Raw genomic sequence first — 27783 nt, 5'->3', positions numbered from 1 at the left:
CTTTAGTTATTGTAAAAGTTTTATATATTTTGATTATTAGATTCTTGGTGGCTATTTGGTTTCCAAAGACAGTCTCCCAGTCAGTAACTTGTCTTTTCAATTTTTTGGTAAGGTCTTTCGATGAACAAAATTCTAGAAAAAATGTTACGAGGTCCCATATTTGGTTTGTCTTTTGCTGTTTTCTTTTGATATTAAATATCCTTTGTTGAAAGCTAGGCCTGATAGCATTGTTCCTGTTTGTTCTCCTAAGAATTTATGGTTTCGTTTGCACTTTGGGTCCGAATCTATTTTGAGTTTGTTTTTGTGTATGGTGTGGGCCATGGATATGGTTTCATTTTTCTGTGTATGGAAATCCAATTGCCCCAATGCCATTACTGAAGAGCTTCTTCTGTTCCCATTGAATAGACTGTCACAAATGTATGGGTTTACTTCTGGACTTCCAATTCTATTTCATTCATCTCTGTGTCTATCGTGAATTCAGTACCAGACTGTTTTGAGTATTATAACTCTATAACATATTTTAAAATCAGGAAATGTGAATCTTCTTACTTTGTTCTCTTTCAACATTGTTTTTGTTATTTGGGGCCTCTTGCCCTTCTCTATATAAAGTTGAGTATTGGTTTTTCTGTTTCCACAAAGGAAGTTGTTAAAATTTTGATCAGAGTGCATTGAATCTATAGATTGCTTTGAGTAGTATTGACCTCTTAACAACATCAGGTTTTCTAATCCCTGAACATAGAAAACCTTTCCATATATTTAAGTCTTCTTTAATCTTTTTCAGCACTGTTTTATACTTTCATTGTATGAGTCCCTCATGTCTCTGAATATATTTATTCCTAAGTGTTTTGTTCTCTTGGATGCTATTATGAATGAAATTATTTTCCTAATTCCCTTTTCAGATATTTCATTGCTGGTGTATAGAAACACAATAGATTTTTGTTTGTTGACCTTGTACCCTGCAACTTTGCTAAATTCCCCTATTAGCTCTAGAAGTTTTCTTGTGGACGCTTTGAAATTATCTAAAATCATATTATTTGCAACTAGAGACAATTTTGCTGCTTATTTTCCAATCTGGATACTTTGCATTTCTTTTTCTTATCTTATCACTTTGGTTAGCACTTCTAGTACAGTATTGTATAGAAGTGGTGAGAGCAGGCACCCTTACTTATTCCTGATTTCAAGGGGAAAGCTCTCAGTCTTTCTCCAGTGAGTAAAATATTGGATGTCAGCTTTTCATATAGGCCCTGAATCACGCTGAGGACTTTCCTTTCTATTTCTGTCTTCTTTAGGGTTTTCATCAAAAAAAGTGCTGGATTACATCAGATGTTTTCCTACACCATACTTATATGGTTCTTTTCCTGTGTATTACATTGATGTTCTAATGTTGAACCACTCCTGCACTCCTGGAATAAATCTCACGTGTTTATCATGTATGCCTCTTTCAGTACGCTTTTGTATTCTAATCACTAGCATTTTGTTGAATGTTTACAGACTTTTCAAGAGAACTTAGTTGTAAATATATAGCTACTCACTTGGACAAAAGAAACTTAAAAAAAAAAAAAACTTGTTTATGTATTTTATTTTGCAGTAGTTAAGGTTTACAGAAAAGTTGCAAAAATCGTACAGAGACTGTTTATGCCTCACCTGATTTCCCCCAATGTTAACATCTGACATCACCATAGTACATTTGTGACAACTTAGCCTCCAGCACTGATCCATTACTAGGAACTGAACTTCAGACCTTATTTGGATGTTGCTAGTGTTTCTGTTCATCGTCTTTCTGTTCCAAGACCTGATCCAGGATGCCACATGGCCTGTAGTTGTCATGCCCCTTAATCTTCTCTGGTCGGTGACAATTTCAGTCTTCCCTTGTGTTTCTTGTCTTTGACGGTTCTGAGGAGGTCTGGTCAGATGTTTTCTAGAAGGTTCCTCAATGTGGGTATGCCTGATATTTTTCGTATGGTTAGACAGACTTGGCAATCTGCTTCCATAAAGGTCACAGCCTGGGAAGCCCAGTGGGCAGTTCTGCTTTATCCTGTCGGGTCACTATGAGTTGCAACCAACTCAACGGCACGCAATAGACTGGGATGATAGGTTTGGGGGGAAGAGTACTACAGAGGGGGGATTCTCTTTCTTAATACATTGTGCCAGTGAGTACATAACACCCCACTGACATTGCTGTGATGCTGTTAGCTTTGATTATTGGTTGAGGTGGTGTCTGGAGGTTTCTCTACTATGTCTCTTTCCACACCCTATGCATCATCTGTCTATATGACTATGGACTTGTGCATGTTTGCATTAGACTTTGGATCATAGTCTAGTTTTATATTATTGATTTGTGACTTCTATTGTTCCATCTATGGCCACTGGAAATTCTTCTAGATTGGCTGCTTTGTCCCTTTGATGCATTGTTGTTGTTAAATGCTATTGAGTCAATTTTGACCCATAGTGACCCTGTATAGGGTTTCCAGGGAACGACTGGTAAACTTGAACCACAGACCTTCTGCTTCAAACCAACTTTGCAACCCAGTGCATTAACTCATAGAGCCACACCAGGACTTGGTTTGACGTAGACTTCCATAGTTTGGTTTTTTGAACAGTTCTTTCCTTTCTGGTACTACATGATCATCTTCTATCCCGGATCATCTTCTATTTTCTGTACCCCAACCTTGTTGTTAAGTTATTAAGGGTTGTTGAGTCCATTCTGACTCACAGGGACCCTGTTCAGGTGTCTGAGAAGCAGCTGGTGAGTTTGAACTGCTGACCGTGTGGTTAGCAGTCCAGTGCTGATGCTACAGTGTCACAGCAGGAGACCAACCCTACAACTAGCTATTTTCCCTTCGGAACCCCACTTGAATTTTGAAGTTGGAAATTAAATTAAACCCAAACTATTTTCAGGCCAGAGGGGGGGCACATCTGTGGGCCAGATTTAGACTTAAAGGATCTTGTTGAATCTTCACTGTCATAGTATGAAGATGTCCTGGTGGTGCAGTGATTAAGTGCTGTGCTGCTCATTGAAAGGTTGACTGTTTAAATCCATCAGCCACTCCATGGAGAAAGATATGACAGCTGCTTCAGTACAGATGACAGTCGTGGAAACCCTGTGGGGTGGGGTGTGAGAGCTCAGGTTTTGTGTCAAATTGGCTGAACCTGGATTCTCAGTGGTTTGGCAATTAAGAAGTAGTCAGGTAGTAAATCCCCTATGAGGAATTCTAAATGATACAATTACCTACCCCATGATGTGATCTTACGTGATAATTGTTCTGCCTGATGTAATTATCCTGTGTGTTGTTAATGTGGGAAAAAACACTGGATTGCAAGGTCCGTTGGAACCTCAAGGTCTGTGGTTCAAACTTACCAACAGCTCCCTGGCAACCCTACCCAGGGTCGCCAAGAGTCGGAACCGATTCAACAGCACTTCACAACAACAATAGCAAATTATGTTAATGGTGCCAGATGCAATCTAGAGGGTTAGATTATATCTTGAGCCAGTCTTTTCTGAAATATAAAAGAGATTAAGCAGGCAGGCTTATCGCTGAGAGACTTCTACCACCAAGAAGGAAGACCTGGGATGGTAGTGCATCATTTGGACCTGGGGGTCCTGACACTGTGAACGTCCTAGATCCAGAGGAAGATTGACGCCAAAACACGTGGAGATGGCTGAGGAATGCTGGACCTCCAGAAGATGAAAAGAGCCAACAAAAGAGAGAAAGCCTTCCTCTAGAGCCAGAACTCCAGCTTTGGACATGTAGCTTTCTAAATTGTGAGGGAATGAATTTCTGTTTGTAAAAGCCATCCCTTTGTGGTGTCTGTATTGTAGCAGCAGTAGCGAATTAAGCTGGGGAAGCTAACAAGACGGACGGTGCGTCCTTTCGAATCTAGTCTTCATCACTTACTGAGTTTTCTTCATTAGATATGAGTCGGAATCGACTTAGTGACAACAGGCTGTTTTTTCTTTAAGCATTAAAACATTGCTTTAATTTTGGTCTACCAAAGTTAAAAGTAATTCTACACTTAATATATTCAATCTATAATAGATCTGCATGTAGTAATGCACGTTAAAAAAAAAAGTTTGTATTGTGAATTGAGTGACAGTTTACATGGGAGAATATCGCTTTTACACTCATCGTTTCTTTGCAATGATTACAGTTTCCTCCGTACATCATCATTCAACAGTGTTTGCTTCTATTCCCTCTGTTTTTTTTTTTGGGGGGGGGAGGATGTACACAAAAAACACTCAGTAATATATAATCATTTAAACACCCAAAGGGGACATTCTGTAAGCCTGCCTCCTGACTGCCAACACACAGTCTTTCTCTTTCCATGCGTCTAGAGTCCTCAGCTGCTCTCTCTCTCCATGTCCTCATCTCTGCCTCCATCTTTGGTGTTGCTGCTTCTCCGGATAAGGTTGCACAATCTGCTCGTGCTCTTCTCCCTTGATGGTCCAACAACAGACTTTTTAAAGAACTGAGTCATTTGGTCTAGCCACCATCTAGGCGAGGGGCTCACACAAGGACATACTTACCTAGGAAGTGTGTTCACTAGGGGCAGAAATTGCTTCCCACATACCCTAGGCCTGACCCTGCACTTAACATTTTACCTTCATGGCGTTCCACGGAAACAAGGATGATCATAATTGTATCACTGTTTAGATATGCAAAGGAGGGCTCAGGGAGGTGCAGTCATTTGCCCGAGATCACACAGCTTTCTCAGAGTCATGGCTGAAAACACAGATTCTCAGGCATACCCAGACAAACTGACTCCTAGGCCACTGGGAACTAGCATTTGACTGGCTTCTCCCAGGGGATTCAGACACTCCTCAGAATCTGAGAGTAGTCTGTATGTGCTGTTTGCATCTGAGCATGCAAATGGGCACACACACGTTGAAGACTTAGGCTGGTCCTTTCAGGAAAACGGATTTACGTGTCTGTCTGATTCAGCGCTGAATGTGGCTTTGTCAAGTTCACAGTTGGTCTTTCTTTTTTTTTTTCTGTTTTTATTTTTTCTTTAATAATAAACACATAGAAACTATGACAAAATTATTTTTTCTCTTATGTAAATGATTCCTATTTGATATTGCCAAGACTTTGAAGTAGTTTTTAAACCATAAAAAGAGAATAATAATCTAATATCCTTTCTTGAAATGCAGATTCAGTATGCAGTTCATTGGAACTCTGTTCTGAAAACTACTTTCTAAACTGTAACAAGTAATAGATATTTGCTTTATTGCTGTAACAGGAATAGTGTCCCTTTGTTTTGTTTTTTTTTCCTTGCATCTAGCACCATGTCTCAAATTTGTTAGGTATTCAAGTAGTAAGACATAGGACTAATGAATAGAGAAGAAATTGTATTTATAACTCTTAAAACTGTCCGAAGATAACATTCAAATTACAAATAATATGACAGTTTAGCTTATGGGGTCTGGGAGTCAAAAATCTGGACTTGTTTCTTGGATTTATTATTTATAAACTGTAATTGTGGTTATTAGGTGCCATCGAGTCTATGCCGATTCATAGCAACCTTATGCACAGTAGAATGAAACACTGCCCGATTCTTAGCCAACCTCACTATTGTTGCCACCCTTAAGCCCATTGATGCTGCCACTTGGCCAATCCATCTCAGTGGGGGTCTTCATCTTTTTCTCTGACCCTCCACATTACTAAACATGATATCCCTCTCCAGTGACTGGTCCCTCCTGACAATATGTCTGAAGTATGAGAGACGAAGTTTGGCCATCCTGGTCTCCAAAGAGCACTCTAGCTGCATTTTTCCAACACAGATCTATGGTTCTTTTGGCAGCCCATGGGACTTTCAATATTCTCCACCAACACCATAACTCAAAAGCATCAATCCTACAGTCTTCCTTATTTATTGTCCAAATTTCACATGCATATGAGGTTATTGAAAATACCATGGCTTGGGTCAAGCACACCTTAGTCCTCAAGCTGACATTTTTGCTCTTCAACACTTTAAAAATATTGTGTGCAGCAGATTTGCCTAATTCAATATGTTGTTTGATTTCTTGATTGCTGTTTCTGTGAGTGTTGATGGTTGATCCAAGAAGAATGAAGTCCTTGACAACTTCAATCTTTTCTCTGTTGATAAGAATGTTGTATTGGTCCAGTGGCAAGGATTTTAGTTTTCTTTACACTGAGATGCAATCCATACCAAAGGTTGTGGTCTTTGATCTTCATCAGTAAATATTTTAAGTCCTCTCACTTTCAGCATGCAAGGTGAGTCTTCCTCCAATCGAAGGACAGACAAAGATGGACTAGGAAGAAGACGTGACGAACAACTTCTGAATATTTAGTCACTGAAAACCTTATGAATAGCAGAGAAACACTGTCAGATATAGTGCCAGAAAATAAGCCCCTCAGGTTGGAAAGCACTCAAAATGCGACTGGGGAAGAGTTGCCTCCTCAAAGTAGAGTTGACTGTGATGACTCGAATGGAGTAAAGCCCGCGGGACCTTCATTTGCTGATGGGGCACAACTCAAATGAAGAGAAACAGATGTTAGCATAGCAGTACACACAGGAGTTGGAATATGTGACGTTATTAGAGGCGCATATTGGGCTGGTCCGTATGGAGCATATGTGTCTCTGGTTTTTCTTATTTTGATAATAGTTGCACATACTCTCCATAGAAAAATTGTCACCAAAACCAAAGATATCTTTGTTGTTGTTGTTGTTAAGTGCTGTCGAGTCAATTCCAACGCATAACAACCCACAGTTGGTCTTTCCAAGCAAAAGCAGTTGAAAATTAGATAATGCATAGAAAATATTTAGGAAGCACATGAATGTCTGAGAATTGTGGTTCATTTCCATTTTTAATGAAGATGATCAACTCATTAATGTTATTAACCCCATTGTGAAGGAAACTCAGATTTATCTCAACTCTGGTTTAGGGAAGAAATTTTGATTCTTTCCATTTGCTCAAGCTCAGTGGTTTAGGACATGAAGGTATTTAGTTTGGACCTAGGGTTGCTGGGTGTTTGGGGAGAAACAGTGGTAGCACTGTGGGTTAGGGACCAGACTGCTAACCTCAAGGTTGATGGTTCAAACCCACCAGCCACTCTGTGGGAGAAAGATGAGGCTGTCTGTTCCTGTAAAGAATGTGAGAGGTGTGAAATTGATTCCGATCTGGGCCCTTGGATTGTTCCTGGGCAAGTCCTTGACCATCAGAGGTCTGCAAAGAACCTGGCTGGTCCCTTAAGTAGGTGAGAGACGCTGTATGGACCAGAGAGGCAGATGAGAGGTGCTATGCTGGACCAGAGGCAGATGGGAGGTGCAATGCTGGACCAGAGGCAGGTGGGAGGAGCTATGCTGGACCAGAGGCAGGTGGGAGGAGCTATGCTGGACCAGAAGCATGTGGGAGGAGCTGTGCTGGATCAGAGGCAGGTGGGAGGTACTGTGATGAATGGAGTGCCCGATGAGCTATTTGTTCTTTGCAGATCCGGAGTGACACTTCGCAGATCTTGGATGAAAACATTCCACTCCTTAAGACCAAAGTGATGCAGATAAGTAGCATCTACACCAAAGTGGATCAGCTAGAGGTACGCCCATCCGCCTACTGACCCAGGACTTGCTGTGGCCTTCACCCTCTCCTCCACAATGCCCATGCCTAGAGTGTGAGGTGTTAGGCTCCACAGAGTGGGGTGGTGGCGAAAGATCTACACGCACATGACCTTTTTTTTTTTTATAATGTGAATTTGTTTCTAACATTAAAAAAATTGGAAGACATATAAAAATCCAAATTTTAGGCGGCTTTTGAAAATTCAGAAGATCTGATAACCCAGGGGCCCCGCTATCTTTAAATACTTAATCATCAAGGTCCAAATACATAAAGGGCACACCTTAAGTGTAGATTGTTGTTGTCGTTGTTGAATGCTGTTGAGTCAGTTCTGACCCATAGCGACATTGTGTAGGGTTTTCAAGGAGCGGCTGGTAAGCTTGAACCACCCACCTTGCAGTTCAAACTGATTTTGCAGTCCAGCGCATTAGCCCACATCACCACCCCGGCACTCCTAAGTGTATATAGTCCAGTGGAATTTTACATCTATAACCATGTGGTTCAAATCCACTCACCACTCCAAGGGAGAAAAACCCTGACCGTCTGCTCCCATGAAGGTGCCAGCCTCGGAATCTCCGTGCGGCAGTTCTACCTGGTTACTCTGAGTTGGAATCAACTAGGTGGCACACAGTAACATAACTTTTGGGAAAGACCTAAATCAGGAAATGGGGCGTTTCCAGCTCCCGGTTGTCTTGCCACATCGCTAAAAGAAGGCGTAGAGCTGAGCAGCAGCTGCCCGTACAGTGCTGTGGTCTCCTGCTTACCACAGTCCCCACCCTGCCCTGCTGCCTCACTGCTGACTGGAATCCATCTCATCCCCTGCCCAGGCACAGGGCTGAGATCTAAGAGGACCCTAGGGAAGCACGGGCTGACTTGTGCCTACTTGCTAGTTGACAGTGGACACTTTCACATGATGTCCACCACAATTGATGAGTAAGCACATGTTTCCCTTGCTTCCTGGGTACTTCATCCCTGTTGTCAGTAATTGTACATTTGAAAAGAAGCTTCGATTCTGTAGGAGGGGAGATGTGGAGTCTTTGCTGTGATGGAAAAGTGTGAGGTTGTCCACTCCTGATTAGGAAGTAAGCACTAGTAACCCTGTGCTTACTGGGTTATCTGGCACTGTATAGGATATCTCATCTCCTCCTTGTCATACTGCCCGAGTGGTAGGTCCCTTCATGTCCCTGCCTCACAGTGCCAGACCACTTTTCTGGTCACCTAACTCACCTAGCGGTGGTGATTATGTGCCAACGAATTGGTTCTGACTCATAGCGACCCTGCATAGGATTTCCAAGGCTATAAATCTTAACAGGAACAGTAAGCCTCTTCTTTCTCCCGCAGAGCAACTGGTGGATTTGAACTGCTGACCTTGCAGTTAGCAGCCCAACTCATAAACACTATGCTACCAGGGCGCCTTCTGGATATATAGCTGATTATATTGAAGGCAAGCCTCCTACTCCCGACCACCAAAGCCCATGCCCTCATTCGACTGGGTCATCAGGGAGACTGGGAGAAGCTTGTGGTTTCATGACAGTCACCTGGACAGAGGACACGTGGGCAGGGAGAGAGGTGCTCTGAGCTAAGGGCGGAGGGGAATTTGTCAGTTGGCATTGGAGTTAGCAGAGAATTAGCATTCTTGTCAGCAGAGAATGAGGCCAGAATATAATTAAAACCCTGCCCTTGGAATAGCTGGTTCATTTGAATTTTATTCCACATGTTGGGAGGAGGAACAGAAATGGGAAGATTTGCGGCCTTGGTTTCTGCCTGGCTCCGTTGTCCTAGCTCTCAAGACCAGGGCCTCCCATATGCCATTGTGAGCGTCAGTGTGAGCAAAACAGTTACAGTCTGTGGCCAGATGCAGCCAGGAGAGACACCAACTGATCACTGACTTTTTCAAGAGCAAATTATTTTCTGCTGTTAATTTTTTGTTGAAACTATATGTTTTCAGTAATGGGAGACATTGTGAATGAAATGAAAAAAAAATTTTTGAGGTAATACCGGTTTTGATGTCCTTGTTGTTAAGTGCCATTGAGTTGGTTCCGACTCATAGTGATGCTGTATAGGGTTACTAGGAGTGGTTGGTGGGTTTGAACTGCTGACCTTTTAGTTAATGGCCCAGTGCTTATCTTGGCAGCTCCAGGAATGGGACACATATGTCCCAAGGAGTCTCTGGTGCTAGAGTTGGTGAGATGGTGAGATAAGTCCTATGTTTTCAGATTCACACCGTTCTCCAGGCTTCCACCAGATGCCAGCACAAGCTAACAGTGGGATAGCAGCTTCCCAGTAAACCCCAGAGATGGAAAATGTAGGTGGGCACTCTGTGTCCCACCGACCATGAAAAAATGATCAGGCGAGTTTCCTGCTGTAACGTATCACCACACATTTAAAACCTTGAAACAACGTGGATTTCTTCTCTCATCATTCTAGAAGTCAGAAGTCTAAAATGGCTTTCAGAGGACTCGAGGCAGAGTGTGGGTCTGACTGGTCCCTTCTGGAATCTCTGGGGGGAGAATCCAGTGATCTTCCCATTTCTGGAGACCCCCGGGGGACATTGGTGGCTGGCTCAGTGATTGAATACCCACTCCCATACAGTTTCTGGCCAGTGTACCTCATGCACCATCTGTCTGTCATGGAAACTTCTGGATTGCTGTGATGCTGAATAGGTTTCAGCGGAGCCTCCAGACTAAGTCTAGAAAGAGAGGCCTGACGTCTACTTCCAAAAGCAACCAATGGAAACAGTGGTCTGATCTGCAAAGGATCATGGGGATGGTGTAGACCCAGGCCTGTCATTGTCAGGATTTGGAAGCTGACTCAACAGCAGTTTTCAATAATAGCTGCTGTTGTGAAGTGCCATCGAGTCGATTGCAACCCATAGTGACCCTCTGTAGGGTTTCCGAGGAGCAGCTGGTGAGCTTGAACCATCGACCTTGCAGTTCAGTGCACTCATGCACAGCGCCACAGTCTCCTGTATCCCTTGGCTTGTGGCCCCTTCCTTCCCCTTCATAACCTGCACACAGCTTGCTCTCCTCTCTGCTTCCCCTGCCTCTGCCTACCTTTACATCTTCTCTTCCTGACTCTGGTCCTCCAGCCTCCCTTGTAGAAGGACCCTGTGATGACAGGGGCCCAGAGCATCCCTGGCCTGTCACCTTGTAAGGGGACATGTTCCCAGGGTTAGGAAATGGGATCTTTGGGGAGCCATTACTCTACATCCCATGATTGCCAAGACTGATTGAGAGGTAGGTGAGAGCTGTGAAGAGAAGGCCATGACTGAGGCGTGGATACTGCAGGACTCGGGAGGGTAAGCGGAAGGAGGGCAGGCCAGGGCATGCAGCTCAGGGAAAAGGAGCCAGGCTCTGGGTGGGCAGAGACCGGGACACTGGAAGAACTTGGGGACAACCAGATTGTGGGAGTTGGGACATGACCCGTGATGGGGTTGGATAATGGGGAAACCAGAGCCAGGTTGCTTAGGTCTAGCCATCCAAGATGTTGGCTTTTGTCTTGAAAGGAAGGGGGCCATGAGGGGACAGTATGCTTTGTGGTTACAGCGCAGGCTCCAGAGTAGACATCTCAGCCTTGGCTCTAGGGGTACTTTGGTCCAGATTATTCACTGTGGTGGGGGTTACCCTGTGTCATGTAGGGATGGTGGTCATCCTTGTCTACAAAGTTGAGGGAGTGGGGACCATCTGGTAGGGACAGGAGGGGTAGGGATGACCAAAGTGCCAGGGACCTCCAGGGAGCCCAAGACCACTTTCTGATCAGTATAACCATCCCCACCACCACCATCCAGTTGTTGTTGTTAGGTGCCATCGAGTCAGTACCGACCCATAGAGACCTTATGCACAGCAGAATGAAACACTGCCCGATCCTGGGCCAACCTCACTACTGTTGACATGCTTGAGTCCATCAATGCTGCCACCTGGCCAATCCATCTCACTGGGGGTCTTCCTCTTTTTTGCTGACCCTCCACCTTACCAAACATGATATTATTCTTCAGCGACTGGTCCCTCCTGACAATATGTCCAAAGTATGAGAGACGAAGTTTTGTCATCTTGGCCTCCAAGGAGCGCTCTGGCTTCACTTCTTCCAAAGCGGATCTATTGGTTCTTTTGGCAGCTCATGGCACTTTCAATATTCTCCTCCAACACCAGAACTCAAAGGCATCAATTCTTCTATGGTCTTCCTTATTCACTGTCCAGCTTTCTCATGCATATGAGGTTATTGAAAATACCATGGTTTGGGTCAGTCTCACCTTAGTCCTCAAGCTGACATCTTTGCTCTTCAACACTTTTAAAAGGTCCTGTGCAGCAGATTTGCCTAATACAATATGTCGTTTGATTTCTGAACTGCTGCTTCCAGAAGTGTTGATAGGTGATCCAAGAAGAATGAAGTCCTTGACAACTTCAACCTTTTCTCTGTTGATAAGAATGTTGTTTATTGGTCCACCACCCAGTAGAAGCATGGAAACCATAGGGTGCCCTCTTAGACCCGATTGGCCCTTCATCAGTGTTAATAAAACTAGCACTCAGTGTCAGGGATTGAAGTGTAAGGACTTGTGCCACCCTCACAGTAACCAATAGGAAAGGTCCTGTTGGTTTTACAGAAAAAGCAACTGAGGCCCAGAGATGTGCAGGGATTTGCCCAGGGTCCCACAGGTAGGGAATAGTGGTGCTGGAATGAATGACAAGGGCAGTGACCTTGACCACTCTGTGCAGGCCCTGCTCCCACCCCAACCGGGACCTTTGGAGAAGGTGCTCACACACTCACCTCTGCTCTTACAGAGATTTAGAAACATTGGGCTTTCTCAGCAATCTCTCCCTCTCTTCCTTCTCTTCTTTCCTTCCTCTTCCCTCCCTCCTCCCTGAAAAAGTAGTACATTTTCATTGAAAAGATAAAATATAACAATCACCCTTGATCCCAGTCTACAGCCCTGGGGTTGCTAAACTCTGCTTTGCTCCTCCTCTGTTCCCTGCCCCTGTCTGGGAGAGGTGTGTGTCCCTTTAATGCCCAGGTCCCAGCCTCTCCCCTGGCTGTGGCTGTGGCGGCCAGGCCACCCTTGCTGGCATTCTGGAGGCCTTTCAGACCTCAAGAGGCACGCATTCCTCGCTGTTGCCTCACTCCCCACCAGCTTGGCCTTAACGCAGGAGCGCAGGAGCATAAAATTGGAATCGGCTGGAGGGAGGGAGGATAGGACTCCGCTATGTTTTATGACCAGATGTGCTGGCCTGGCAGCCTCCAAACCCTTGTGTGGAAGCTTCCCGCCTTGGCCCTGGGTGTCCCCTCCCCCATCTGGAAGTAGTCAGTCTTTCAGCTTTGCCTCTGCTAAACCCCAGAGCAGCAGAGGATTACAGGTGCCGCCATATTGGATTTGCCTTGTCCATTGTCTTTTTGATTAAGGACACTTGTTTACATTCATTCATTCAAACACTCATTCATCCAGCTCATACTGAGGGACCAGGCTTTGGTCTCTGTCTTGGGATCCAGCAGCAAACCACCATGCCTCAGAGGTTACCCTGTAGAGGGAGGTGGACTGGGAAGACCGTTTTTTAACACAGATAACGCGTATCTTCTGCATTTGTCAACTAAATCCACCTACCCCGCGTTTGGTCTTTTGGTGAGTGCCACTGCTCCACAGACTTTTTTTCACATGTTGTACCTTGCCAGGTCAAAGACTTCATTTTGCTTGGCTCAACTATGGAAGCAGCAGCCAGGAAATAACCGCTTTAAAGTGTTTAAGAGCAAAGATGTCAGTTTGAGGACTAAGGTATGCCTGACCCAAGCCATAGTATTTTTAACAGCCTCATAGGCATGCGAAAGCTGGGTAGTGAATAAGGAAGACCCTAGAAGAATTGATGCATTTGAGTTATGGTGTTGGAGGAGAATATTGAAAGTACCATGGACTGCCAGAAGAACAAACCGATCTGTGTTGGAAGAAGTGCAGCCAGGGTGCTCCTTAGAAGCCAGGATGGTGAAACTTTGTCTCTCATACTTTGGACATATATCAGGAGGGACCTGTTCCTGGAGAAGGAGATCATGCTTGGTAAAGTGGCGGGTCAGCAAAAAAAAAAGGAAGACACCCAAGAAGATGAATTGGTACAGTGGTAGCAGAAGTAGGCTCAAACATAGCAGCAATTGTGAGGTTGGCGCAGAACCTGGCAGTGTTTCGTTCTGTTGTGCATAGGGTTGCTATGAGTTGATGGTACCTAACAGCAACAACTTTGTCACGGGGTAGGGCATGGTTGACAAGCAAATATAGAAGAATATATTTGCATAAAAATACCTTAGTAGACAAGTAAGCAATTCCTAGAGTGGTGAGAGCTATGTGGGTGAGGAAACTAGGTGACAAGGGACAGCAACTTGGTGGCTGTGTCTGATTGAGTGGTCAGAAGAGCCGCTCTTAGGAGAGGGCCTCAGAGACAAGCAGAGCCCAGGAGCAGAGCAGAGCTAAGACGCTACTGGCATGGAGGGAGCTGGTGCAAAGGCCCTGTGGCAAGGGTGACCTGGCACATGAGAGAAACAAAAGGGAAGTTGGTGTGGCTGGGATGTGGGCTGAGAGGGAGCGGATAGGACCAGATGGAAGGAGACCTACCAGGATGTGGGAGGATTGTGGGTTTTTCCACAGTGAAGAGGGGACTCCCTTAGTAGTACCCAGCACTGCGATGTCCTTCCTTCTGTCCCAGTGTAAGAAAACTTCTTCCATTTTATCTGGGACAAGGAAGGCCCGGCCCATGGAGGTGGTGATTTGTCCAGGATGGTACCAAAATCTCTAGTTAGAGTGGCCTTGTCCGAGTACCTACTCTCTCTCTCACAAACACACATGTACACACATGCACACGTGTTGAACATAATAAAAGGCATAAACAGACATATATCAGATGGCATAGATGAGTGGTTGAAGCCCACAGCTGACTTTCGCAGGGCCTACATAGTATTTGGAGTCCTGGTGTGGTGCTGCAGGATAAGGCACTGGACCACAAGGTCAATTTGAACTGTAAGATTGGCAGTTCAAACCTACCAGCCGCTCCTCAGAAACCCTATACAGGGTTGCTATGAGTCAGAACCGACTCAATGGCACTTAATAGCATATATTTAAAAAAAAAAAAAAAAGGGATGTATTGCTAGCATTGATTTAAAAAAATAATTTTAACATAAAATTTGAATGTCCTTCTCTTAAATACTATTAGCTACCACCATTGAGTCTTTAATAATGTGTTAAGCACTTAGCTTGCTTGGCAAGGTTGGCATTGTTTTATCCCCATTTTGCAGATAAGAAAACTGAGGCCAGTAGAAGAAATTAAGTAACTTGCTGAAAGGCACACACATTACTAAGTAACATACTAAGTAGAGAATGTGGGCCTGGAGTGGACACTCTTAGTCACCCAGTTCCCACTCGGCCCTCTTCCCTTATTTGGTTCCTGCTGGCCCCTGCTGGCATTTGAGTTCGAGACCCCCTGATTTACATCAAGAAGTAGCATTGATGGTAGAGCTGTTAAGTGCTCTAGCTGCTAACCTAAAGACCCATAATTCAAACTCACAAACTCCAGGAGAAAGATACAACACTGTGCTTCCATAAACATTACAACCTTGGAGACCTCATGGGGAAGTTCTCCTCTGCTGTGAGTTGGGGTCAACTTGATAGCAGTTTTTGTTTTGGTTTTTGTTTTGATATGCATCAAGCAGTAAAATGAGTATTTAAAAAAAAAAAAACAATTTCCATAAGAAAGGCTTTGAAATTTATACCTGAGTCCTTTCTCTGCTGCTTTGTAGCTGTGTGGCTTTGAGCAGATCACTCAACCTCTCTGAGCCTTGGTTTTCCTTCTCTATAAAATGGAGGTTAACTATAGGGTACTACAGAAAGAAGGTGGGAGGACACAGGGGTGATTTGGCCTGGCCCCCACTGGGAGCTGCTCCTGCAGGGGTTTCTGAAGGGCCCCTCCAGCCAGGCAGTGTCAGTGGATCCACTGCAAGGGAACCGGCTGGTAGTGATTAAGGCCTGACATCTTGGGCTCCTCCAGCTGGGGAGCAAGGCCAGGAACGCGCTCCAATCCGAGGCTGATGTGGCATCGTGCTTTCTTCTCTCCTCTACCAGGCCTTCGTCAAGATGGTCGGACACCACGTCTCCTTCCTGGAAGCCCATGTGCTTCAGGCTGAGCGGGACCACGGGACCTTCCCGCAGGCGCTGCGTAGGTGGCTGGGCTCCACCAGGCTGCCTGCTTTCAGGAACGTGAGTACCCAGCCCTTCCCCACTTCCCACCCCCTCCCCCGGCCCCACAGGGGCTCCGGAAGCAGAGTTCAAAGGGCATGTTTCATTTCTGCAGACAGGAAGTAGTGTCTGCCTGACCGCCAGCCCATGGGAACTGACCAGGTGGCTGGGACGTCTCTGTCTTCTCCACCTCCTGTGCCCCTTCTTCCTCAGACTTCGAGCTGTGCCTGCTCACACACTCATCCAACATCTATTGAGCACCTGCTGTGTTCGGAGCACAGCTCTGTGTTTATCATGATGAACAGGGCAGGCCCAGCCTCTGTCCCCTGCCCCATCCCAGCCTTAGTCTTGTTCTCAGGGCAGGGCCAGAGTTCTAGTCTACCCCTCCTTCCTGAGACCCGTGTCAGAGGGGCTGGGGAAGCTGGTCTGTGTCCAGACTGCCTGTGGCTCTTGTAGTTTACAGTGGTCTTTTCCTATCCGTACCCCTCTATTTTCCTGGGGCCCTCTCCACCCCCCTATGAAGAAGGAAGGATCACTGTGTCCGTTTACTGTTGAGTAAACTGAGTCAACTGTGTAAAACACAGCCTGCCTTTCTTCCTCTTTCTGTCTTCTCATTGGTTGAGCCACCTGGTCCAGTGGCTCTCCACCAAGGGCAGGAGAGAGGTGGGGGAGGGGTTTGTCTGCCTTGGACATTTGACAAGGTTGAGATATTTTTGGTCTTCACAACTGGAAGGCAGGGGTTGCTGTTGGCATCCAGTGGGTAGGGAGGGGGCCAAGCATACTTGCTCAACACACTGCAAAGCACAGAGTACCCCCCACCACCACCACCATAGAGAATGATCTGGTCATAAATATCAGTGTGGTGCTGTGGGACAATGCACTGCACTGAAAGGTCTGCGGTTCAAGTTCACCAGTCGCTCCTCGGAAACTATATATAGGGTCTCTATGAGTTGTAATGGACTCAATGCACTTAACAACAACAAATACCAGTAGTGTTGGGTTCCTAAAACTGCCCCCAGCTGTATTTGATGATGATATTAACAATAATAATAATAATGATCTAAGGGAGTCCTGGTGTGGCGCTGTGGGTTAATGCACCAGACTGCACAGCCGTTTGAACTGCAAGGTCGGTGGTTCAAGCTCACCAGCTGATCCTTGGAAACCCTATACAGGGTTGCTGTGGGTCGGCATCGACTCAACAACACTTCACAACAACAACAACAAAGGCTTTTAGAGGAGTTCTGGTGTGGCACTGTGGGTTAATGCGCCATCTATCAAAACCGTTTGAACTGCAAGGTTGGCGGTTCAAGCCCACCGGCTGCTCCTCAGAAACCCTATACAGGGTCGCTATGGGTTGGAACCGACTTGATGGCACTTAACAATAACAAGGGTTTTAGATGCTGTATGGCATCTCGTTCCCCCAGCAGTCTCTTGAGGCAGGTACTTTTATCATTACATCTATTTGAGAGATGAGGAGACTGAGGCTCAGGGACATGAAGGGACTTAACCCGGTTGGCCTGTCTCCAGGACCTTGTCCTTAACAAGAAAGGTGTCTGCCCAGCTGGCTGCCCTGCCCTGCCCTCTAGTAAGGCCCCTCACCGTTTCTGGGGCTCTGCCTTATGTCCCCCACTGTTCCCACTGTCCCCCTTGCCTGGGTACCTCTCTGCTGCCCCCTGGCCCACATCTTTCTGTTATCACAGCGGCTCCTTTATTGAGTGTTTGCGATGTTCAGACTGCGTGTTGGGTGTTTTGGCTGCTTTGACTTGTTTTCTTTCCCACAGTCCTGTGCGCTGGGTATTAACATTGCCCCCACTTTACAGATGATGGGGAGGGGCTGGAGAAGCTTCTGGTGTCACAGCTTGAAACCTGTGGGCAGACTTCAGCCCCATAAACACATTCCGATTGGCCGGGTAATGAGAATAATTCTGGGAGCACTCACTCTCCAGTGCTGGCCTCAGACCTGTCCACCCCAGATGTGTGACCTACCCAAGGCCAGTAACAAACAGCTGGGCAGTAGCCACACAGATCTCACAGTCTAGGAACTCCTACTGACCCTTCAGAGCCATGTTAACTAACACCTCCTCCTGCGGGAAGTCTTCTGGGATTGCCTCCTCCCAGATGTGTTGTCTCTGCCTTCCAGCAACAGTGAAGCCATGTGTGAGCTGCTTCCTTTGACCTTGTTTCTCTCCAGTTCCCGTGACCATTCCTGGGTGACCAGGAGACCCCGAGTTGCACAGTACGGAGTGCATCGAGGTGGAAGCCAGAGGCCTGACCTCCCATGGCCTGAAGCTTGTTTGCTCTGCAGTCTGTACAGTGACCCTGTTTACTGAGGCAGGGATCAAGCTGGGAGTCACAGATCTGAATTCTGTGCTGGGTTTGGAACCCAGGCCACCCCACCCCCACTTCTGCCACAGGACCCCGCAGGGTGCAGCTGGGGCATGCTGGGGCCTGCACCCTCTCATCTCTGCCAGACTTTGGGTTGGGGCCCAGCTGGGCTGTGGAGAGGCCTGCTCAGGCCTACCTGTGGAGACATGTTCCAGGAAACAGTCCCAGCCAGCGGTGCTGACTCATTCAGTGTTGTTCTTGGCCCCCCATGAAGCTTTGCCTGTGGGAGGCAGTCCCCTGGTGTGGGACCACCAGGCCCTAGGGTATGAGCTACAGCTCCCCCAGAATGATCCTCTAGCCTCATGTTGCAGGCGCCTCCCCCAAGTGAAGCGTCATCCCCTCACAACCCTCTTCTGTGAAGGAGGTCTGGTCCTGACCTCTGTTTTACAGATGGGTTGAGTTGCCGATCCAGTATCCCCTGTGAGTGGTGGATCTCAGACTCGAACTCATGATGCACAGAGTCAGCGTTTGTCCTGATTTAACCCTGCTGGGCTGTTTCCCTTTCTGACCACCAGGACTCCTGTGGGGAGAGGTGGGGTCCTCAGGAAGCATGGTGGGTGTCAGTTTCTTCCATCTGGATCCCTCCCAAGTTGGGACTTTGTGCCCCTCTTGAGTCCCCTCAGTGCTGCCCGGAGTGGACATGTCCTCTCGGTGGTGACCACCTCCTCCCCCTCCTCAGAGTTGTGCTCTTTTTAAGGCAGAATTCAGGCAACGAGGGTTCAGGACTTTGATTTCCCTCACCCACCATCCCAACCCCACCTCTGGTCAAAGGCGTGGTCCAGGTGTCCCCTGACCCAGGCTGACCCGAGGCCACAGGAACCCAGACCCAAGACTGGCAGACCCCCCTGCTTCTGCCATGCTCAGTCCTTCTCCCCACTGCCTCTGCTCCCCATCCCCTCCTTCCAGAGTTCTGGGAGTGGAGAGGAGTCCTGGGTAAGCGTTAGACTGCTACTCCCAAGATCGGTGGTTCAAACCAGCCGATCCACCATTCTCTCAGAAACTCCATACAGGGTTGTTTTGAGTCAGAACCGACTCAAAGGCACTTGTTGTTGTTAAGTGCCGTGGAGTCGGTTCCGACTCATAGCAACCCTGTACAGGGTTTCCGAGGCTGTAAATCTTTGCGGGAGCAGAAAGCCTCTTCTTTCTCCCATGGAACAGCTGGTAGTTTCGAACTGCTGACCTTGTGGTTCGCAGCCCAATTCGTAACCACTACGCTACCAGAGCTCCTCACTTAGCAAACAAAAAACAGAAAGAAGTGGAGAGGACTAGGATTGGGGCAGGGCACTTGGGGTGACCACCACACTCCCATGAAGTCAGCTGTCACTACTGCCCCCTCATTTGTAGTGACTTCTTCACCCTCGGAGTATGAACGGGTCTCTTGGGGTGCATTTTCTCAGGTTAGTCCATCACCTGGAACTTTTTCCCTGGAGGGAGAAAGTTGGTCTTTGTTTTTCTAACTTCTGCCAGCCCTTCCTTCTCCAGTGCACCTCTTCTCCCTTCCTCCTCTTCCTAACTTTGTGACTGGGTGCAGGTCAGGGAGAAGTCCCACCTTCCTGGCTCCCCCAGTAGCAGCCACCAGGCCTGACCCTGCCCAGGTAACCGGGGCCATGTCAGGAGTGTGGCTCTGGCCTGGGGACCTCCTAAACCATCTCATAATGACCCCATCTCTGGACCCCTGGCTTTGACCTCTGACACGAGCTACCTGAGAAGCTGGTGGTGGGTCCCGAGCCTGGTACCCCGAGAACTCATGTGGAGTTGAACAGTTCTGTAGTGATTTTTAACATAGATTGAGCCCCACCGTGTGCCAGATGCTGCCCTTGGCTCATCAGTCCTCACAGTCCTCCACGAAGGAGGTACTGCTTTTAGCCCCATTTTACAGACATGGAAGCTGAGGCACAGAGAGGTTAAATCACACCCCCAAGTTCCCACAGCTGGCCATCGGGATATGAAGCTGCACTCTTAACCGGAGTCCCGAATCCCATATGGCCTGGGAGAGAGCTAGGATAGATAGCTCCCTTGTGGAGGATCTGGTAGGAGAAGAATGCAGTAAACAGTCACTTGTAAAGGGCCATGTGAGCTGGGACCACCCTTGGCATTGGAGGGCTGGCTCTAAGTCCAGAGGGGTTCGATCAGGTGAGCCTGGAAGGCAGGGGAGGGGGAGGATCAGGTCAGAGGAGTAGCATGGGCCAACCAGGGCATGCAGGACTTCAAAACACATGGAGGGAGTTGAATTCTAAGGCAATGGGGATCCATTGGAGGCTGTGTAGCGGAGGCAGTAACCTGGTCAAATTGGCTTCCTTTGTTGAACTGTAGGGCTGGTTCTCCAGTCTGAGCAAGGCTGGTGGTCAGGGTCCCCGGCGTCATGCTGAGACTGGAACAGGACAGCTAAGCAGAGCATGCAGGTGCCCACCAAGCCACAGGATTCCCAGGCATCTCAGTGTGCTCTCTGGGTCCCCTGGAAACCCTCTCATGAGGGGAGAGAAAAGAGGCCCCAGGTGGAGGTTTTAGGTCTCTGGACAGGGTCCCAGAGGCCCTGCTGAGGAGGAGGAGAGGGAGGATAGCCTGTACAAAGAACCTTCTCATCTGGAAGCCATCCTGGGCCGGTGTGGAGGTGCAAGTGTGGTTCAGAGCTGGACACTGGGGCCTCAGCAGTGAAGGGGGCCCACCAGGCCAAGAGCCAGGGGCTGCCAGGGCCTCCACATGGCACACGCTCGCCCAGAGGCGCGGAGCAGAACTCGCTAATTTGTTGTAAACCACTGTTTGTTTTCTGCCAAGCCAAAACATCTTGTTCACGAGGTGTCATTTTGATTAATTTTTCCAACGGAGACAAGGGTAGTGCTTTCCAAGGAAAACTCTTTGGCCAAGAGCAAAGTGGATGGGGCCAAGCCCTGACACCCATTCTGAGGGCTGCATCTGCGCACCTGCTCGCCGACCGAGGCCGGCAGCCAGCAGACCTGCCTGCTAGGGAGGAGACCTCCTGTTCCAGAGGCTGGTGGGATAGGGGTGTGGGCTTTGTCGCGTGCCTGCACTGCAGCCCTCATACCCACAGATGCCAGCTAACATCAGGGAGTGAGGATGCCAGGTGTGAGGCAGAATGGTGGGGACTGGCACACAATGCAGAATTCTAAAGGAGTAGAGATTGCCCGGCACCAGCCTTGCAGACATGGGGACCCAGTGTGGGCAGATTTTCCTATTTGGGGCGAAAGCTGGACATCTGGATTTTTATACAAACCTTCTGTTGTCTAAATATCAGGAACTAATTTTTTTTTTTTAATGTTAAATATTGTGGGAGAAATTTGTTACACCTGTTGAGTGGCACCCAGCCGCCTCCACCTCCGGATTTCAGTCTGATGGGCTGTACCTCACAGGCCCTGCCCCTTCCGGCGAGGCGTATAGGGACCAGAGAGGTGGAGCTCTCTTCTCAGCTTCCTAGTGCCAACCCTAGCTGGAATCCTGCCCTTGGCATCAGCCTGGCTGATAGCAGCCATATGGACTAGTAGTGTCTCAAGGAGCCCTGGTAGGGGAGTGGGTTCCATGTTGAGCTGCTGACTGAAAGGCCAGCAGTTCAAATCCACCAGCCGCTTTACGTGAGAAAGATGAGGCTGCCTGCTATCATGAAAAGTTACCGTCTGGGAAACTCGTAGAAGCAGTTCTACCCTGTCCTGTAGGATTGCTGTGCTTTGGAATTGGCGCGATGGCAGTCGGTTTAATGGTGATTCCATGGTAGAATTCTCACCCTCTGTGGGGGCCACCCAAATTCAATTCCCAGTCAGTTCACCTCATGGGCAGCCACCACCTATCTTTCAGTGGAGATTTTTCTGTTGCTGTGACGCTGACGCCTGTTCAGACCAAGACAGACTAGGAAGAAAGGGCTGGCGATCTTCTAGAAATCAGCCCATAAAACCCTGTGGATCATAGCAGTACTATCCGCAACTGATCGCGGAGATGGTGCAGGACTGGGGTCATCATGAGTTGGGGGCCAACTCAACGGCAGGTAACAACAACAATGGTACACAAAGAGCTTCCAGTGCCTGCATTCTGTCTCCCACAGCAGCCTGAGAGGTGGATGTCGTTACTCCAGCAGGGACCTGGGTTTCTGAGGGGTCCGTTCACTTGCCCAGGTTCACAGAGGAGACTTGGCAGAGCTGGGATTTAAATCAAGCTTTGTTCTCTGTCTCTCCCCTCCTCCGCAATCTCCCAGAGGACAAGAACCACAGCCTTCACAAGATAAGGCTGAAAACTGGAAATGCATACCCCAAACCAACCCCACCGGCCTAGGTTCTTTGGCCAGCTTGATACAAATCTATATTTAATCTGAATTCATTGCCAGAATGGAGAAAAACCAAATGTCACCTAAGAATCTCTCCTCTTGAAGAACCTGCATCTGGGGCCTGAGCCCTGCTCACCACCACACAGCCACATCACCATTCCCAGGACCTGCCTGTGGGCATTTGAGTTTCCTACCCTGACTGAGCACATAGTAGGTGCTCAATAAATACCACTTAGTGCATGATTGAGCACCTACTATGTGCTGTCATTGTCGATTTAACAACTACAGTGCATGATCTTAAGGGAGCAACATCCCAGCAGGCCTGCCTCTCTCACTATGCTGGGGGCTATGGAAGCTATGGGAGGAGCTGCCCTGCCTGGTTTGGCCTGCAGGAGGCCTCAGTGCCCGGCTGGGCGGCTCCTTCCCTCCCCCTCAGCACCCCCCAGCTTCCCTCCCCACTGCCTGCCTGAGGCGGGAGACTGGGCTCCGGGCGCCTCCCCTCTCCCCAGGCGGAGACCTCTGGTCTGACTCCTTGGAGGAGGCCCTGCTGGGCTCTGGTGGAGTCTACAGTACGCCAAAAACACAAAGAAGGGCTCATGGAGATTCTTGCGCGCCTTCTCCCAGCCCTGAACCAGCCTTTCCTTCTCCCTCTGCCCCCATCAGCCCCTGCGGGAAAAAATACAACTTGAGCAGATGGTAAGTATGAACGCAGCAACGGAGGCCGAGTGCCGAGGTGTAACATGTCCCCGGTCCCCCACCTCGTGAATGACAGACAGCACTTAGACATTCAAGAATCTGTTCTTTCCAGATATAGGGGGGCCTGCGAGGCTGGGGAGCAACAGAGGCTCCTGGCTGGTTTGGGAGCCAAGTGGTGTATTTTTAACATTGCATTCAAGTTCAGCTTTGGGGAGTGAGTGGGGAGGAAACACCTTCCCACTGAGAGGTGTTTTTATTTTGAGGGCCTAGGGTTGTCTGTTGAGACCCACTTGAGGTTGCAGTGGTCTGGGAACGCCCCAGCCTCTCACCTAATGTGCGCCCTTACAGCGGGCTCAGGTCAGTCTTGTCCTGGGGTGGGGGTGGGCTAGCCGCATCAGCCTCCAGGCCTTTGTGTATGCTGGTCCCCAGGCCTGGAATACCCTTCCTTCTGGACTCAACCTGGCAATGCTTGCTCATTGTTGGAGGCCCAGGCCCGATGGATGGCACAGCCGCTGGGAAACTACTTGGATTCCGCTGGTCTCTGAAGTCCCCATCATCCCCTGTCATTATGTCATCTGGGGAGGTGCCTGTTGTCATTGGTTGATCCCTCTGGCTTCTTGGGGGCAAGGGCTGTGGCTTCTTGATTTCATAATAGTAGTTAGAATGATGTTGATGCCAGCAGCCAGTTTTCTGAGCTCTTTTTTGTTTTGTTTTTTTGTGAACTGAGTGAAGGTTTACAGAGCAAATCAGCTTTCCATTCAACAATTGATACACATTTTGCTTCATCTCATTGACTGCAGTCCCCACGAGGTAGCATCACTCATTCCACTTCTTCCTGTGTTTCCTGTTTCCTTCCTTCCTCATTTCCTAATCCTTCTGGACTTTATCTTTGGGTAAATGCTGCCCTTTAGATCTTAAATGGTTGATTATTCTAAGATGTGTATACCTCCTTAGCTCTGTTGTTCGTTCCCATGTAGAGCTGTCTGAAAGTTGAGCCCTGGGGTGAGTTGGTTTCCAGACTTAAAGGGTGACTACGGGTTGTAGTCTTGGGAGTTCCACCAAACTCTGTCCATTAGAATGTGTCTTTGTGGATTATGTCATGCCAGTCACCCTTGGTATTCCCCGAAACCACTGTTTGAGCCTCCAGGCCCCATGACTCGTTCCCTCAAGGTGTTTGGTTGTGTCTAAGAAGTTTTCATGACTTTGCCTTTCTGGGCTCTTTTTGGGGTTGGCTGGCAAGGTAGCATGTTACCTGTTCTAACTTAGCTAACCTTCACATCCACTTGGTACACAGGTTCTGTTACATTCTCACTTTACAGCTGAGAAAACTGAGGCTCAGATTGATTAGCTAGGACCTGGCTTCCAATCGCTGGCCTGTTTAATTTCCAAACCCCACAGTCCTCATGCCTCAAGGGTCTCGAATACCTGCTGGGTCCAGGTGGAGCCCTGACTGAGACAAAGGGGCTCGGTAGGGATTGTGGCCAACAGAAGAGGCAGGTGTACCTGGTTTTAGGCAAGATAAAGGCCCAGAATGGCCTGACCTAAATTTTGAAAGAAGTGAAGTTGAGGATATAGATTTTTATGTGAAATCAGCTGATTTGGGCAACTCTGAGAGGCTCAAATCAATCCCTAGGCGGGCTGATTTGGCACAGGGGCCTCCATGTCTGCCTTAGTAACAGTCTGCTTTGAATTTATGCCCGGCACAGAGCCTGGCCTGGGGCAAGACTCAATGCCTATTTGTTGAAGGAGGGAGCTGAGCCCTGGGCCACGAGGTTCCAGCATTGAGAACCAGAAGCTATGCTGAGCAGAGGGGATGGTACCTGCCCAGTGCTGTGGCCACTGGCCGTGGCTGGCTGATAGGGCTAGCCGCAGCCCGCAGCCCCCAGCCCTTGAAGGCTGCTCTGTGCCCATGTTGCTGGTTGGGAAGTTGGTCTGCTTGGACACCTTACACAGGCCATTGAGCATGTAGTCCACAGTACCCAAGGCCCAGGGCATGAACCCCCCAATAAGGTACTCCCTTTTCACTGCCCAACCTAGCCATTCGAGTCTCCTGGGTGGGGAATATCGCTGGAATGTGAAGAGGCCCAAGACTGACCATTGGTTCTCCCTGGGTGAAGTCCTAAGGAAGGTGGTCATTGGGGCCCTCAGTTTTGTTTATTGTTGATATGTCTTTAACTCATGGAGATTCCGTGCACAAGGGAATGAAACACTGCCTGGTCCTACCCCATTCCCATAATGGATTGTGGAGCACTGTGATCAGTAGGCTTCTCATTGCCTGGTTTTTTTGATGCAGCTTGCCAGCCCTTTCTTCCTAGTCTCTCTTAGTTTGGAAGCTCTGCAGAAGCTGGTTGAGCATCCTGATAATATGCAAGCCTCCACTGACAGACAGGGGGTAGCTGTGCATGAGGTGTACCAGCCAAGAATCGAACCTGGGTCTTCCACATGGAAGGTGAGAATTCTACCACGGAGCTACCAGTGCCCTGAGACCCTCTGATCTCCCAGATTCCCACCTTCAGGAACCCACTGGCTAGGTGGCACCGTGGCACCCACTGCCCTGCTCAGAGCCCTGGTGTCCTCAGTGAGACATGTCACTCCCATGAAAGGTCCCTCAGGGTCATTCCTAGTATGTTGTGAGCACTTGGTGTGTGGGACCAAAGCGCTAAGAAACCATGAAACCCTAAAGGAGCTCTAGGTCTCCGCAGTGAGCTCCAGCTCACAGTTGGCTGATTTGGAGATGGATTATATGCTTCCGACCATAAGTGTGACAGAAAAGGAGAAGAGCGAGGCCAGGACAGAGGCTGGGGATAACGTGGCCTCATGTGTGGACAGGCTTGGCTGGACCTGGCCCCAGCCCACAGGCCACTGGGTTGTGTGCCCTTGGTAAGTGAGGTGGGGCAGGCTGCAGGTGTGCAGGTATAATCAGGTGTCACAGGTGCTAAAATAAGCCCTCCGTTAGCTCACATACCTGTATGCTGCCTGCAGCTGTGGTTGGGATGCCCGATGCCCGTAGAGCCCTGGAGGCCCTTGAACTTGGCACTGCTCGCAGCCAGCTTTCTGCTGGGAAAATAAACCACATCTCATTAAGCAGTCCAGTTGTCTAGATGCCAGTTCTGGCTGATACCATCGTATCTTGTCACAACGCCAGGCCTAAAGTCAAGGCCAGAGTTCCTGTTAGTTGGGGAGTCTTGTTCGGCAGATAGGGAGATGCAGGTTATTAAGTAGGGGGAGAAGCCAAGCAAGCAGGACATTACTGAGTGCCCATTGCAAAGTGCCTGTCATGACCTGTATTGGGGTCCTGCTGCTTCCCCTCCTGTCTCCCATGCCTGGCAGTTCTAGAGGCCAGTGCCTGTGTGTACGCTCAAGCATGTATGTGTATACACATGTGTGTGTGCACATGCATGTTACATGTGTGTGCTCAGACATGTGTGCACGCGCACAGATACATGGGGCTGCATGAGACCACCTGGAGCTCAAGTGGCAGCAGTCACGCTTCTAGAGAAGTGGGAGACCACAGGCCAGCAGAGCTGCTTGTGGGGACTTGTCAGCATAGTCTTGCCGCCTGGGGCCACCATAACCTATCCCCATCGGGCTAGCAGGTATTTATTAAGCACCTACTGTGCACCAGGCCCCTGACTGATGGATGAACCATGCCTCGTAGCATTGGAGAGATGTTCCGGCACTTACACCTTTTGAGACTCCTTGTAAATTAAACATTGAAGCAATCCCAGTACTGGCTCTGGCAATTATGAATTAATTGAAATGTTCATGTTTTAAAACCGGATGCACTTAATACTAAAAATGCAATGCGATTTCACAAGCTAATGACCGACTCTAAAAAGAATATGAAGTCAGGGGGCTGTAATCATAATGAAATTAGCCAACAGTCACGGAGCATTTTCTGTGTTCTGAGTGCTTTGTGGTTATACGATCACGTCAGCGGCCTAAGTCCTGTGAATCAGAAACTGTGACTAACCCTGATTTTCAGATGAGAACATTGAGGCACAGAGACGTAAAACACATGGTTAAAGTCACACAGCTAGAAAGGGGGACCATGGTCACCTGGGGGATTTGGAAATGGGACACAGTTACCTGGTGAGGCAGCATGTGTGGGGGGTTCTGGGGGTGCTGTCTGGGACTCTTTTCCCCCTAAAGCACCCAGTGAGGGCAGCACGTGGTGGCCTCCACTCTCACCCTCACCCCTATAAGCAGCTGCCAGAGCCACATAGGAAGGAATGGACATGTGGTAGGGAGATCGCCAGACCCGGAGGAGGAGGCCTTCAGGTGTGAACTAAGTTCCACCCACCCTGTTGCGTGTTCGTTCTGAGTATGTGTGTAGCAGAATGTGGGGAAATGTCAGCTGTTCCTTGTTGGCTGGACCTGAGCCCCCACTAACCAGTGTGCCTTGTTGGCTCTGCCCATCTGCCCAGGGGTTCACTCCCATGAGACTTTCCTGTTCCCCTCTAGGCTTCTAGGGATAAGGACTCTAGCCCCTTATCCTATGAAACCCCACCCCACTAGGCTGAGCTTAACTCCCTCATTGAGTGTGCAGACCCCCACCTTCTTTCCTCTCTTCCCTTCCTTCCTCCCTTCTCTCTTCTCCTTCCCATTCTTTCCTTCCATCCATCCATCCATCCACCCAGTCCTTTAGAATTCACTGCTTCA

The 27783-nt window shown here is 48.3% G+C and overlaps 1 protein-coding gene across 1 annotated transcript in view; it reads left to right on the top strand.

Moving 5' to 3' along the window:
- The window catches only part of BCAS4 (breast carcinoma amplified sequence 4), a 78017-nt gene that overhangs the window by 29245 nt on the left and 20989 nt on the right, over positions 1 to 27783 (top strand). The window contains exons 3-4 of the mRNA XM_006839324.1: positions 7452 to 7553; positions 15657 to 15791. Of these exons, the coding sequence (XP_006839387.1) occupies positions 7452 to 7553; positions 15657 to 15791 (237 nt within the window). The remainder of the gene's footprint in view (positions 1 to 7451; positions 7554 to 15656; positions 15792 to 27783) is intronic.

The sequence above is a fragment of the Chrysochloris asiatica genome, unplaced genomic scaffold (assembly GCF_000296735.1).
Source record: "Chrysochloris asiatica unplaced genomic scaffold, ChrAsi1.0 scaffold00023, whole genome shotgun sequence".
Taxonomy (NCBI): Eukaryota; Metazoa; Chordata; class Mammalia; order Afrosoricida; family Chrysochloridae; genus Chrysochloris; species Chrysochloris asiatica.
This window is presented reverse-complemented; position numbering and strand designations above follow the sequence as displayed.